Consider the following 12,588-nt stretch of genomic DNA (forward strand, 5'->3'; position numbering starts at 1 on the left):
GTGCTGCTTACTTGACAAACTGGTGTGAATCAGGTCTAAGCAGAAGCAAAGTCTGTCTTCCCTGCTGACCCAGGTGGTGTGAGCAGTGGGCACAGTCATGTCCTGTCACTGTAGTGTCTCACACTCAGGGCTGGTTCTGACACCTCCAGGTCCAGGACTGGACAGCCCTGCTTTAAAGAGACCTGGAGAGACTGCAGACACACTGACCCCTCCAGGACCAGGACTGGACAACCCTGCTTTAAAGAGACCTGGAGAGACCGTAGGACCTGACCTCTGCAGGACCTCCTGACTTTAAGGGCTCAACAGAGTGGTAACAGAGGTGTACGGACGCTGGGATGACGAGAACCACGACTAGGAAGCTTTGTCTGTCAACCCGGCAATATTGTGTGTGGCCACACGATGGCACTGTTTTTCTGTAAGGAAAGGCCCAGGCCTGCACAGTCCTGAAACGCTCCTTTATTTCATTTCCACGACTCCCAGACAGGAGTGATGCGATCACCTGCACAGATCCAAGCCCGGGTTTGAGCTTCTGAGGTCTGAAGATCTTGGAACTGAATTTCACTACCAGAGTCTCCTGCAGGCGAGGAGCAACAGCAATCTGTCCTTGAAAATGGAGCTTTTTCATGTCTCAGGACCTGACCTGAAGCTGCTGTTTCCAGTGTGGACACCCAAGGCTGAGCACAGGAGCTGCAGAGGCTCAGGGGTTACGAGAGTGAAAACCTGGCTGAGGGGGTTTTGTCATCTCATGTCATGGGGGGGCTTCCTCGTCCTGTTCAGACGCCTGCTGACTGTGAGGGTTTAATCCAGTCAGTGCTTAACTGTGCATCGCACACCATGTGTAGAAAACTCTTCCACATCTGAATTTAAAACAAATCACACACCCCCCAACTGCCAGGTACTGCAGTGTTGTGTGCCGTGATCGATCTGCTGAAAGAAAGGATGATTTCTTTCGATCTCTGGCCCACATCAATCGCATCACGCAGCGGCGGGATCAAGCACGGAGACGAGGGCCAGTAGTACCGCTCGGAGCCACAAGGGGGCGCGGACGCCCTCGGGTTCGCCGGCTCTAATTGCTTCCGCTCGGGGTGCTCCGGCTTGCGCACAGGTGTTCCTCGTCGAGAAAAGCGGAATGAAGGTTCAGGGCAGAGGGCTGGCGTCGCTTCGTTTTCTGGAGGGAATGGTCTCTTTCGCGGTCTGTTGAGTGTTCCGCGCTGGACGCGGTTCCTATTCTGTGGTTTGTTTCTGGCTGCGGGGTCTGTTCGAGGCTGCAGGAAGAACCTGACCTCCGGACCCCCCCTTTCCTGTTCGGGTTCCTGGGTCTCCTTGCCCCGTCGTCAGCAGGGCGGTTTGTCTGTTTATGTTGTGGAAAACGACTTTAGTCAGACACTCGGCCTTCAGGCAGAAAGCTTTTGTAATAAGACCGGGTATTCAGCGTCTATTTTAACACTGGGGTTGAACCCGCGTTCCTCTTTAAGCGGCGGTGACGGGGGTTTAAACGGGTTGGTGTGGGATGTCCGAGCGAGTCTTGCCCCTGCCCACAGTGAGGAAGAAAGTTCGGGAGGCCGAGAACAATCGCAGGGCTACAGCTGGAGAATAACCGGGGGCTTGGCTGCCCCTCTGGGTCAGCAGCTCACCAGGCCTGCCGTCAGACGTCGCCGCCATGGCAACAGGGTATTGGGACGGGCTGCCGGAAGGAAGAGAACCCGACGGGCACCAGTGAGCGCCTGGAGCGGGCGAGACGGCGCTGGCTCTCGCACTGGGACAGGCAGCTGTGGTCAGGTGAGAGGAGAACAGCACTGTGGACACACACACACACACACACACACACACACACACACACACACCTCCGCTGGGGGGGTTGGTGTAGAAAGAAGGAGGCCAGATAGCAGAGAGGAGCCTCCACCCTAAAGAGGAGTCTGGTGCTGATCTGGGACATCATGAGGCTGGTTCTCTTCCCCTGGTCCTGGGACCCCTGAGAGGGTCATCGACACCACACGCTCTACCACGCGCCAGGGCTCGTAACCCAGAACCTGCCAGGAGGGTTCAACCAAGCTGGAAGTGGATCTGTGTCCCACGCACACTTCAAAATCCACAGAGAATGCATCACAAAATCAACCAGCATTTTGCAATGGGCCAGTCCGTCGCCAGACTGGAACCCGTTCGAAACCTGGGGTGTGAACTGGGGAGGTCAGTCCATGAGCACAGCCCGGAGGGTGTTGAGAGCTCGGTGTGGAGCAGAGCCTCAGTGTGTTCTCCAGGCTCATAGGGCTCAGTGCTGTTATTGAGACAAGGGGAGGGTACACTCAGCACTGACCACTGGGGTGCTGATGATTATGGGAGTTCAGGGGAAGAAAGGTCAGCTGTACTCTCCATCTGCTCTTGGACTCTTCCTCTGAGCTCCTGAACTCCTCTGGTGCCGATTCGGGATCTAGTCCTTCCTCTCTCTGTGCTGGTTCATGGACTGCCGGCCCCTTCCCTTCCAGAGAGGAGCTGTCCCACTTCTGCTTCGACTTCAATCACACCTCCCTCCATCAGGAGACTAATCAGCCTCGTGTAGCTGGTGGCCTTGGACTACAGTTGTCCAGTCTCCTCTTGCTCCTCCTCCATTCCTCTGCTCAAGCTGAGCACGCCTGTACCCCTCCTCTGTGCCATAAATACTCCAGGTCAGTGTTTTTCGATTAACATTTGTACCTGAAATACCAGAGTCCTGCTCCTCAGTGAGATTTTATCGCCCCCTTGTGGTTCTTCCCTGCAAGGTCATCTGGTCTTTCTCTCCCACTCTGGTCAGTCAAATAACTGAGCTGATGCTGCAAATCCCCACATATGCACAAGCCATGAGCTTGCATTAACCAACTTTAATGAAATGGGTGTCTTGGTAGTGATTACTCATCCCAACAGTATCCCCAGCCTTTGAGGTCCAGGTGCAGTCCTGTTTTGAGTAAAATCCCATGAGAACTTAAAAATATAGTAAGATTGGGGTGTGAATAATTTAATTGAAGAGAGGCTAAAGTGTTGACTCCAGCTTACACCAGCTTGTCCGGCATGCACACTTTCCTGAAAGTTAATAAGTTCAACACCCTGTTACTCAGGGATTACTGAGCAGGAATACTTAGAGTAATGACCCAGACCGCGACCCTGACCAGACAAATATTTATACACAAAAGAAACAGAAACTGTCTTCAGTGCTGCTTCTTGTCCTGGACTTCCTGCACCCAGCCTTCCCTCTACAGAATGAGGGAGACCCCCCAGAGCCCCACCCAGCAACTGACACACACATACGGGGTAGGAAGCAGAGGTACCTGGTCTTTCTAAAATAAAAGGCCCTGCACAGGCCTAAATCGCTCTCGAACGAGAATGTTAGAGAATTAATGGGAGGCATTTTCCTTACTCCGATCGGTTTGCTTTCCTGCCTGGATGTGCTTGGAAACCTCATGCTAGGTTCAGTCCCCGGGCTGGTCTCGAATCGTCCAGCGGCTGCTGTGTGGCGGTTCAGCCCGTGGCCCCTAGCAGGGCGGGTCCCCAGGGGCTGGAATTGAATGTCCTCAGGGTGGTGGAACCGGTGCCTTTAGGACTGAGGTTGGGTGGAGCCTCTTTACACAGAGAGTGGGAGGGGGGGCATGCAGCACCCAAACGTTGCCTGGCTGTGTGGGGTGGGTGTGGATCTGGTGGGAAGAAGAGGGTTTAGGACAGACCAGCCGGAAAGAGAATCCGGTGCATGCAGTCACACCCCCCTCCCAGTCGAACCCAGGCCCGTTGTTGGGGGAGGGGCTTCACCTCCCCAGACAGGGGGGGGCGGGAGGCGGAGGAGTAGTGGGATTGGGCCCAGCAGACGCGTGTACTTCCTGCTGCAGCTCCTGTCCTTTCTCTCAGAAAACCCCAATAACAGGGACAATCCTTCTACACCAGGAGGCGGAGCAGGGATGTGGTCGGCTCTGCCCTCGTGGGTCCCCACCCCTACAGCTGTCCGATATGACTCACTCCCCCCTCTCCCCCCCCCCCCAGCTTATAGCCCGTTCATTTTAAAACCATGCGTAACGCCAGGATCAGGATCATCAGGATCTCAGTGTTCTGATGCATAGAGTTGCAATGGTCTGAGCAGTCGTGATGCCCTTAATGCTCTGCTATAGCAGTGTAATGCTGTCCTACAGCAGTGTCCCGCTGTCCTGAGTGCTGTCCTACAGCAATGTCCCGCTGTCCTGAGTGCTGTCCTACAGCAGTGTCCCGCTGTCCTGAGTGCTGTCCTATAGCAGTACTGTGATATATAAAACACTTTTCCCTTTTCTTGTTAAAAAACTCAGTCTTTAATGAAGTTGTTTTATACCTTAACACTATTAAAGCACAACGATAGATGCATAATTATCAATAATACAGAGGTGTAGTTTCTGATATGATTAGATTCCGGTCCATTGGCCCGCAGGCGGCCACATCACATGGCCGGGCTGGAACATGGCGCGGCCTGTCGCTCCGTCTCGTGAGGCTGTCGTTTATCTTAGTTCAGGTGGGGAGCTGCGTCAGCATGCGTAGGCTGCAGAGGAACAAGCAATGGGCTTATTCCATGCTGAACAAAAAAAAGAAAGAGAACACAATGTATCTTCACACCTGAAGATGCCCCACGGCTGAAACACTGTGTTTTCTTCTTTTTTTCAGCATGGAATAAGCCCATTGCTTGTCGTTTATCTTACCTGCAGCAGGCAGCGCTGCCACAACCGCAGGGCGGGCGCGCATTGCTCTTGGTGAAGCCCCCTGCCCCAGCTGCACTGCGGCCGTTAGCGCGTCGGCGGGGGGCGCCTGGGTAACAGAGCCGCCGCCCGCGCGCGCTGTCGCCACTCGTCTCCCTGCAGCCCCGGCGCGCGGCGGCGATCATGACTGCGCCCCGTCACCTGCTCGTGCTCCTGGCTCTGGCCTGCTCTGGTAGGCAGAATGCAAAAGCTAATAATAATAATAATAATAATAATAATAATAATAATAATAATAATGGAAATATTTCCTGTGCTAATAAATAAGAGTACACTAAGAAGTAAGTAAGTGCATATCGGAAAAGTTTCTATTGTCGCGAGTTCGCATGTTGCCGAATTTTGATGTGGATTAGAAAATTATCCATGTATTAATAAGACTTTACAGCCCGCAAACGTTACAGGTGGAGAAAGCGAGTAAACTTTCTTGACGTTAAATGAATTGTTTAGTTATATTTCTTCCCCTGATATACTAATAAAATTGTATATTTTTATCATATCCAACGTTATAAAATTGTTTAGCCAACAACGCTTAATAGGTAAATATTAAGTATATAAAGATGAATTCTATTTATAAGTATTAATAATCAAAACAAGAAGGACCACCAAATGTACCAAATTAGTACAGCTTGAGTCTAATTTGATTTTTAAATCTTTTTATTGCTATTATTATTATTTTATTGTAATAAGATTTTATATTATATCATAGTCATTAATAATAATACGTGGCACAGTAAATGCTAAGGGAATAAAATCGCATAACGTTTCAGAGGGGGAAAAAGCCTTCTAGTAAGAATACAATCGTGTTCTATACTGTACACGCGCACATTATTCATTCGACCGATCTCTAACAACCGAGCGGCGCGATCAGTGAAAAGTTAAGAGTCGGTTGCCATCAGCCCTGCCGAGAGCAGAGTCTTTATCGATCGCGGATGAAGAACCCGCCATATTGCAAAAGGAAACAAAGTCGGATACAAAAAATAAATATGAGCTCTAAATAGGATTAATTATAAAGGTGTAATACAGAAGTCAAGGGATAATTTGACAGGTTTCTTACTCTAATGCTCTCTCTCCGTTTTAAACCCTGATCAAAGAAGAATTTAGATTCCAGACTAATAGTAACAAGGTTTTTCAAATTGGCAGAATTAGTGATAAACTTTTTTTTTTACACAGGCCTGTTTCGCCAGCACTTTTTTTTACTGTAGCATTAGGTAAAAAAAGTGGCTTTCCTTGCCTCGCGTTTATTAATTAACACATTAACCAATACATTAATTTTAGGAAACAAATATCTCAGCTATACACCGGAGAGTTTATCCACATTTCGTTAGGAATTTCTAATTTGTCTTAACTGTCGTGTTGTAATTTTTTTAAACTTTTTTTTTGTATTAAATAAAACACTTGATTGTATAAACTCGCTAATTAAAACATCATCAGTACCTTTGTCGAGGTTTCACTGAACAGAGAGATATCTGCGCACTCGAAAAGCTAGACTTGACCGCCGAAGGTTTATTAGTGCAGCTCAACTGACCGACAGGCGAATTAAATTCATTTTCGCTTATAAGGAAAATGAGCGTCGCTTTCACAGCAAACTGAAGGATTTTCCATATGTTAGTAAACTGCGCCATTAAGCGATTTGCTATCAAATCGACGCTCAGTTTATTGTCGTTGTTGTTTATGAAGCACACATTTCTTAATTTATATCACGAATATAATAATACCAAGTCATATTTTGTTGTTGTATTGATCAGCTCTACGATAATACCGATCATTGGTATCGATAATGCCAGTAATCCCGGTTCTCTTCTTGTTTAAAATGCGCTCCTCCGGTCTCGCCTTCAGTCGAGACCGACCGACTCAGTCCGCTCGTGCTTCTCTTCGGCGGCTCTCGGCTCCCAGAGACCAGCGCGGCAGAGGAGAAAACACACACAGACAGGGCCCAGGCCTCTATACGTCTAGAGTAAGAGGAACAGGCGAGGAGGGGGTTAAACCTAAGAGTGATCATATCCGTTTGTATTATTTAAGAGGCCCCATCTGCAGGGCCAGCCGTTTTTGGGGGGGACCTAGGAAAAATCTTGGAAAGGGGCCCCTCGGGGTCACAGTTTGCCCATACACTGTACTCTTCATCCCAGTCACAGACTGTCTTCCCTCCTACCGTCCGGTAAACGGTACCGAAGCATTCGGTCCAGGTCCAACAGACTACGGAACAGCTTCTACCTCCAGGCAATACGACCGCTGAACAGCCCACCTGCAGCTCCTTCAGCAAATCACCTGTCGTGGCTACACGGACACACAGTTTTCACTGTATTCAGCATAACCGCACTACTTGTGCGTATTGCATACACCATGGACACATAGCAGCTCCACTCACATTGAGTTTTATTCCGTTTCTATTACATTTATTATTATGGAACCTTATTTTCGTCACCTGATTCTTGTGAGCTCGCAGAAAAGACATTTCATTGCAAGCAGTTGCTGCTGCAGAAATAAACTTGGATTCGATTACCTGCCCCCACCCCAACATTGTTTTACTACTTCCAACAAACGAACGAATTATAGGACTGGAGAACGTTACCTTACTGTATGTCCTGTTGCCTTCCAGTAAAACAGCTCTGGCAGTCTCCATGTCTTGCGGGCAATGTCTACCGTTCGCTAGTTACATTGGATCTGATCGCCTCAAATCCAACAGAAGCACAAATATGTTATTGCAGTGATTTGATCTGGCGATCTGTTTCGAGATCTCTCATTCCGCCCTTCTGTTCCGCGCCCCATTAACGTCCTTGTGGGAGGACGGCGTGCGCCGTTTACCAGTTGCGATCCCAAGATTGTGATTTTTAAAAAAAAAAAAATGTACAGCCGAGTTTGCAACGCGTGTGAAAGGTCACTTGTAATGTCTCATCACCCGGTTGAAGAATTCACGCAGGTAGTCATCACGACATTCACTGCTTTCCGACGTGAAACGAGCAGGACGGGTGTATCGGTACCTGCCGCCGCCTTGGACAGAGAGAGAATATTGAACCCGCGGGAGAGGGGCTGGAGCGGGCTGAAAGATCGGATCGGGTAAAACGGCCATTTAATTCAGTTCGACTTTATTGTCATTATACTGACACAGGTGCATAGTATAATGAAAAGTGTTTCTCGCGAGTCACTCAGGTGCAGTATATAAATAGGACAGAAGATAAGACAATAGACAGTAACACAATAACAATAACAGTAACGTGTAGTAACATAACGTGTAATCAAAAACTGTGCAAAATCCGCAAACGGAAAAAAAATAGGACAAAAACAGTGCAAGGTAATTCGAGGTACAGTGCAAAAATAGTATGGTGATTAATAAATATTACGACTGATAGAGTTTTACTGAGCTATCGAAGGGACAGTACGATTTCGGCTTACATGTGTGTGTAGTGGTGTTGGAGTACAGTCCTTGTGGGTATAGGAAGACGTTAGGAGAGATCATAGTATGATGGGAGATGATCGGTCAGACTGACGGAAAGCAGGTACACCAGGAGAGCGGAATTAGAATAAATCCATCCTTCGGGTTTTACCAGGGGGTTTTCTGAACAGTAGTTTGCGGCACTGCAGATAAAATGACGTTTAAAACTCTTTCCACCTGGGGTCAAAAACCGAATAACACAACTTTGACGTCTTTAATGCATTTGATCTTCCTCCTGTTAAAAAGAAAAAGCGCGGCGTGTTGTTATACTCTCGACTCACTTTGCGAGTGTTCCCTGACCTGAACATGGAGCCATTGCAGAAACACTTAAGTTGTGATTGTCTTAATGTCAATACCTTTTGACTGTCGCTACTTTCCTGACACGCCGAGCTGCTTCTGTTTAGTACAATCGTGCAGCGCGGACGACCAGCCCGACCTGCAACTATGGCAACCGCACCCGTCGGTCATCGGCACGAGCGGCAGGAACCCCAAGGTGGCGTGCCGGCTCGAGGGCACCGGGAAGAAGGTGGGCGCGCTGATTCGCTCCTGGTACCGGCGCGCGGGCGGGGGCGCGCTCCAGTTCGTGCTGAGCCGGCAGAGCCCCACGCGGCAGAGCTACGGCACGGGCTTCAGCCAGCGGTTCCTGATCGAGGAGGACGAGGGCGGGAACAGCTTCTCGCTCATCATCGGCAACTTCGCCGCGGCCGACCAGGGCGTCTACTACTGCGCCGTGTGGTTCAACCACAGGTACATCTTCGGCCCGGGCACCCAGGTCATCTACGGAGGTGAGCTCGCCGGACGCACACGGCCGTAAGGCTGTTGAAGGGTTGGGTTGGAGTTATAAGACGACAAAAGCGGGGAGCTGCGTCACCGTGCGCAGGCTGCAAAGGAACAGGTAAAGGTCTATTCCCTGCCGCCAGAAAAAGGAAAGAGACACAACGTTTCGGCTGTGGAGCCTCCTTCAGGTGTGTGAAGAGACCTGAACACACACTTGCGGAAGGCTCCACAGGCGAAACGCTCTCTTCCTCTTATCAGGGAATACACCTGTACTGTTGGAAATGTGGTCCGTTATGATATTTTGTTAGAGACGTCGCTATGAGTTCTGGGGCTTTTAAGTTCCCAAGGCCGCTGACTCCGGCAGCCCCGATCTCATTCTTTTCAACCGCTGTATTTCAGACTCCCCGCCGGCCCTGAGGCGCCCCTCGCTGTCCGTGTACCGGCCGTCCGCCCGGGAGCTGAGGGAGCAGGGCCGGGCCACGGTGCTCTGCCGGGCGCGGGGCTTCAGCCCGCCGGAGCTGCGGCTGCGCTGGCTGCTGGACGGGGAGCCCGTGGACGCGCGGGCGGGCGCGGGCGGCGCGCTCTCGGCCTGGGCGGTGCTGACGGTGCGCGCGGAGTCCTGGCGGCGCGGGGTGCGCGTCTCCTGCCGCGCGGAGCACCTGAGCGCCGACCCCGCCGACCCCCCCGAGAAGAGCGTGGCGACCGAGCGCGCGGTTCCGCCAGGTGAGGCCGCAGATCGGACCTTGTGTCAGACTCCTGGAAGCGCAGAGTGAACAACACCCACACTGGGGGACCCCCTCAACCCCAGTCCCTTTCTGGACCTCACTTTATCGCAAGAGGTTCCAAGAGATGAGAACTGTGCACATCAACACACCCACAAACAGAGAAATAGATACACAGAAATATAGACACTTGCACAAAGAACACAGACTCACAGACACACTCACGTACACAGATACACAGAAATACAGACACTCACACATAAACAGATACACACACAAATATACACAAAGACAGAGATGCACACACACAAATATACACAAAGACAGAGATGCACACAAATATCCAGACACAAAAATACACAGAAATATAGGCACACATTGAAATATACACAAAGAAAGAGAGACACACACACACAGATACACAGACATGTACAGACACAGAGATACACAGAAATTTACACAAAGACAAACTGATACAAGCACACAGAAATACAGACACACAGAAATGTACAGACAGAAATGCACACACAGAGATATACACAAATATACCCACAGAGAAACACATAAATGTACAGACACACAGACGCACAGCATGCAGAGGGACAGACAGGGACAACAAACAGTAGAGGTGCGCCCCCCAGTGGGGTAACTAGTAAAGGTTGAGGTGGATGTGTTGGGGTTGGGTTGGACAGCAAGGGTTCTCCCGGCTCTCGGGGAGAAACAGCGACCCCTGGTGGCCGCAGACCCGCAGTGACAAGACAAGCGGAGAACCTGCTGTGCCGGACTGCAGCTCATGCAGCGTGTCGGCCGGCAAGTGGATCCTGGGAGGGGGCGGGTCTCTCAGCCTCTGCACTCCCTCCACTCACCATGATCCAAGATGCAGAGCGCGAGAGGCTTTCTTCATCAAAATATATCAGCAGCACTCATTTCAGTGGGCTGAGGTGACGTGTGTGTGTGTGTGTGTGGATGTTCTCACCGCCTGGTGCTCTGGCTATTTCAACACAGGGTGCAGCAGGACAGCTGACCAGCAGGGTGACCTGGGGACAGAGGGAAACTGGACCAGAGACTCGGGCAGTGCTGACCGCTCTGTCTACACAGGTATGGGCATAAGTACAGGCACACCCAGGTACGCGTCCTCACACCCAGGTACGCGTCCTCACACACAAGTATGGGTCCTCACACCCAGGTACACGTCCTCACACACAGGTATGGCTCCTCACACACAGGTACACGTCCTCACACCCAGGTATGGCTCCTCACACACAGGTACACGTCCTCACACACAGGTATGGCTCCTCACACACAGGTACACGTCCTCACACCCAGGTATGGCTCCTCACACACAAGTACGGGTCCTCACACCCAGGTATGGCTCCTCACACACAAGTACAGCTCCTCACACCCAGGTATGGCTCCTCACACCCAGGTACACGTCCTCACACCCAAGTACGGGTCCTCACACCCAGGTATGGCTCCTCACACCCAGGTATGGCTCCTCACACCCAGGTACACGTCCTCACACCCAGGTACGGGTCCTCACACCCAGGTATGGCTCCTCACACCCAGGTACGTGTCCTCACACCCAGGTACACGTCCTCACACCCAGGTACGTGTCCTCACACCCAGGTACGTGTCCTCACACACACGTATGGGTCCTCACACCCAGGTACACGTCCTCACACACAGGTATGGCTCCTCACACACAGGTACACGTCCTCACACCCAGGTATGGCTCCTCACACACAGGTACACGTCCTCACACCCAGGTATGGCTCCTCACACACAGGTACACGTCCTCACACCCAGGTATGGCTCCTCACACACAAGTACAGCTCCTCACACCCAGGTATGGCTCCTCACACCCAGGTACACGTCCTCACACCCAGGTACACGTCCTCACACACAAGTACGGGTCCTCACACCCAGGTATGGCTCCTCACACCCAGGTATGGCTCCTCACACCCAGGTACACGTCCTCACACACAAGTACGGGTCCTCACACCCAGGTATGGCTCCTCACACACAGGTATGGCATATACAAGAGCTGTGTATGGCTCCTCACACCCAGGTATGGCATATACAAGAGCTGTGTATGGCCAAGTATGGGGGCACACAGGAAGGTGCCCACACAATGGAAGGGGATTGAGGAGGAACCTTCCTCCAGTCTCAAAACTCTGATCTACGGTCAGGCAAAGATCCAGCATCGGAACAACACAAGATCCGCGGAAACGGAAAGCCTGTCTTCTGTGCTTTTCCAGCAGCGGCGGCCGCCATGCGGATCGCGTTCGCCTGCTACGCCGCGGCCTGCGCCCTCAGCGCCGCCTACGGGATGGCTCTCTGTTCCGTCCTCCTGGCTAGGAGCAGAGCCAGGCCGCCGGAGAAGAGCAGCGCCCGAGGCCGAGGGGGGGCCCCTGGGAACCTCCGGGAGCGCAGCTGAGAGCCCGCGCCGCCGCCCTCCGCTGGGCCCAACCTGCACGACGCCACGCAAACGCAACGCCAAGGCAGGGAAGAGGAGGCGGCCAATCGGAGCATTCCGCGCTCCGGAGCACTGATCCCAAACCCCATGACGACCATCAACACCGACCAGCACCAAGACTGCCGAAATCCCCATTATCACGGGACGCTATGGGCTGTAATTATTGCCCTGCGTTCAGAGCACTTTAACCAGCGGTGATTATTAGCCAGTGATATTCGCTCCTGGTCCTGGAGAGGCACACTCCTCTAGGATTGATCCCTGACTATGTCGAGTGGGTGAAGTCGGGGACACCGTGCTAATAAGATCACTTTAGTGGCTGTATACGATTTCTTGTATTAGGAATTTGTCTTTTTGCCTACCCCAGCTTGCTCTCCATGAGACACACAGACAGGGAGAGAAGCTGGGGCTCAGCCATTAATACGGCACCATTAAACAACTAAGCGGCTG

At 51.6% G+C, this 12,588-nt stretch overlaps 1 gene segment (V, D, J or C); it reads left to right on the forward strand.

The window, feature by feature from the left end:
- Nucleotides 1-4,862: 4,862 nt before the first annotated feature.
- Nucleotides 4,863-12,102, forward strand: LOC148838389 (tyrosine-protein phosphatase non-receptor type substrate 1-like). The segment is given in 5 exon segments: nucleotides 4,863-4,911; nucleotides 8,571-8,951; nucleotides 9,343-9,666; nucleotides 10,671-10,763; nucleotides 11,924-12,102. Coding segments are annotated over 5 exon segments (1,026 nt in total).
- The last annotated feature ends 486 nt before the right edge of the window (nucleotides 12,103-12,588 follow it).

The sequence above is a fragment of the Atractosteus spatula genome, chromosome 3 (genome assembly GCF_055471065.1).
Source record: "Atractosteus spatula isolate fAtrSpa1 chromosome 3, fAtrSpa1.hap1, whole genome shotgun sequence".
Taxonomy (NCBI): Eukaryota; Metazoa; Chordata; class Actinopteri; order Semionotiformes; family Lepisosteidae; genus Atractosteus; species Atractosteus spatula.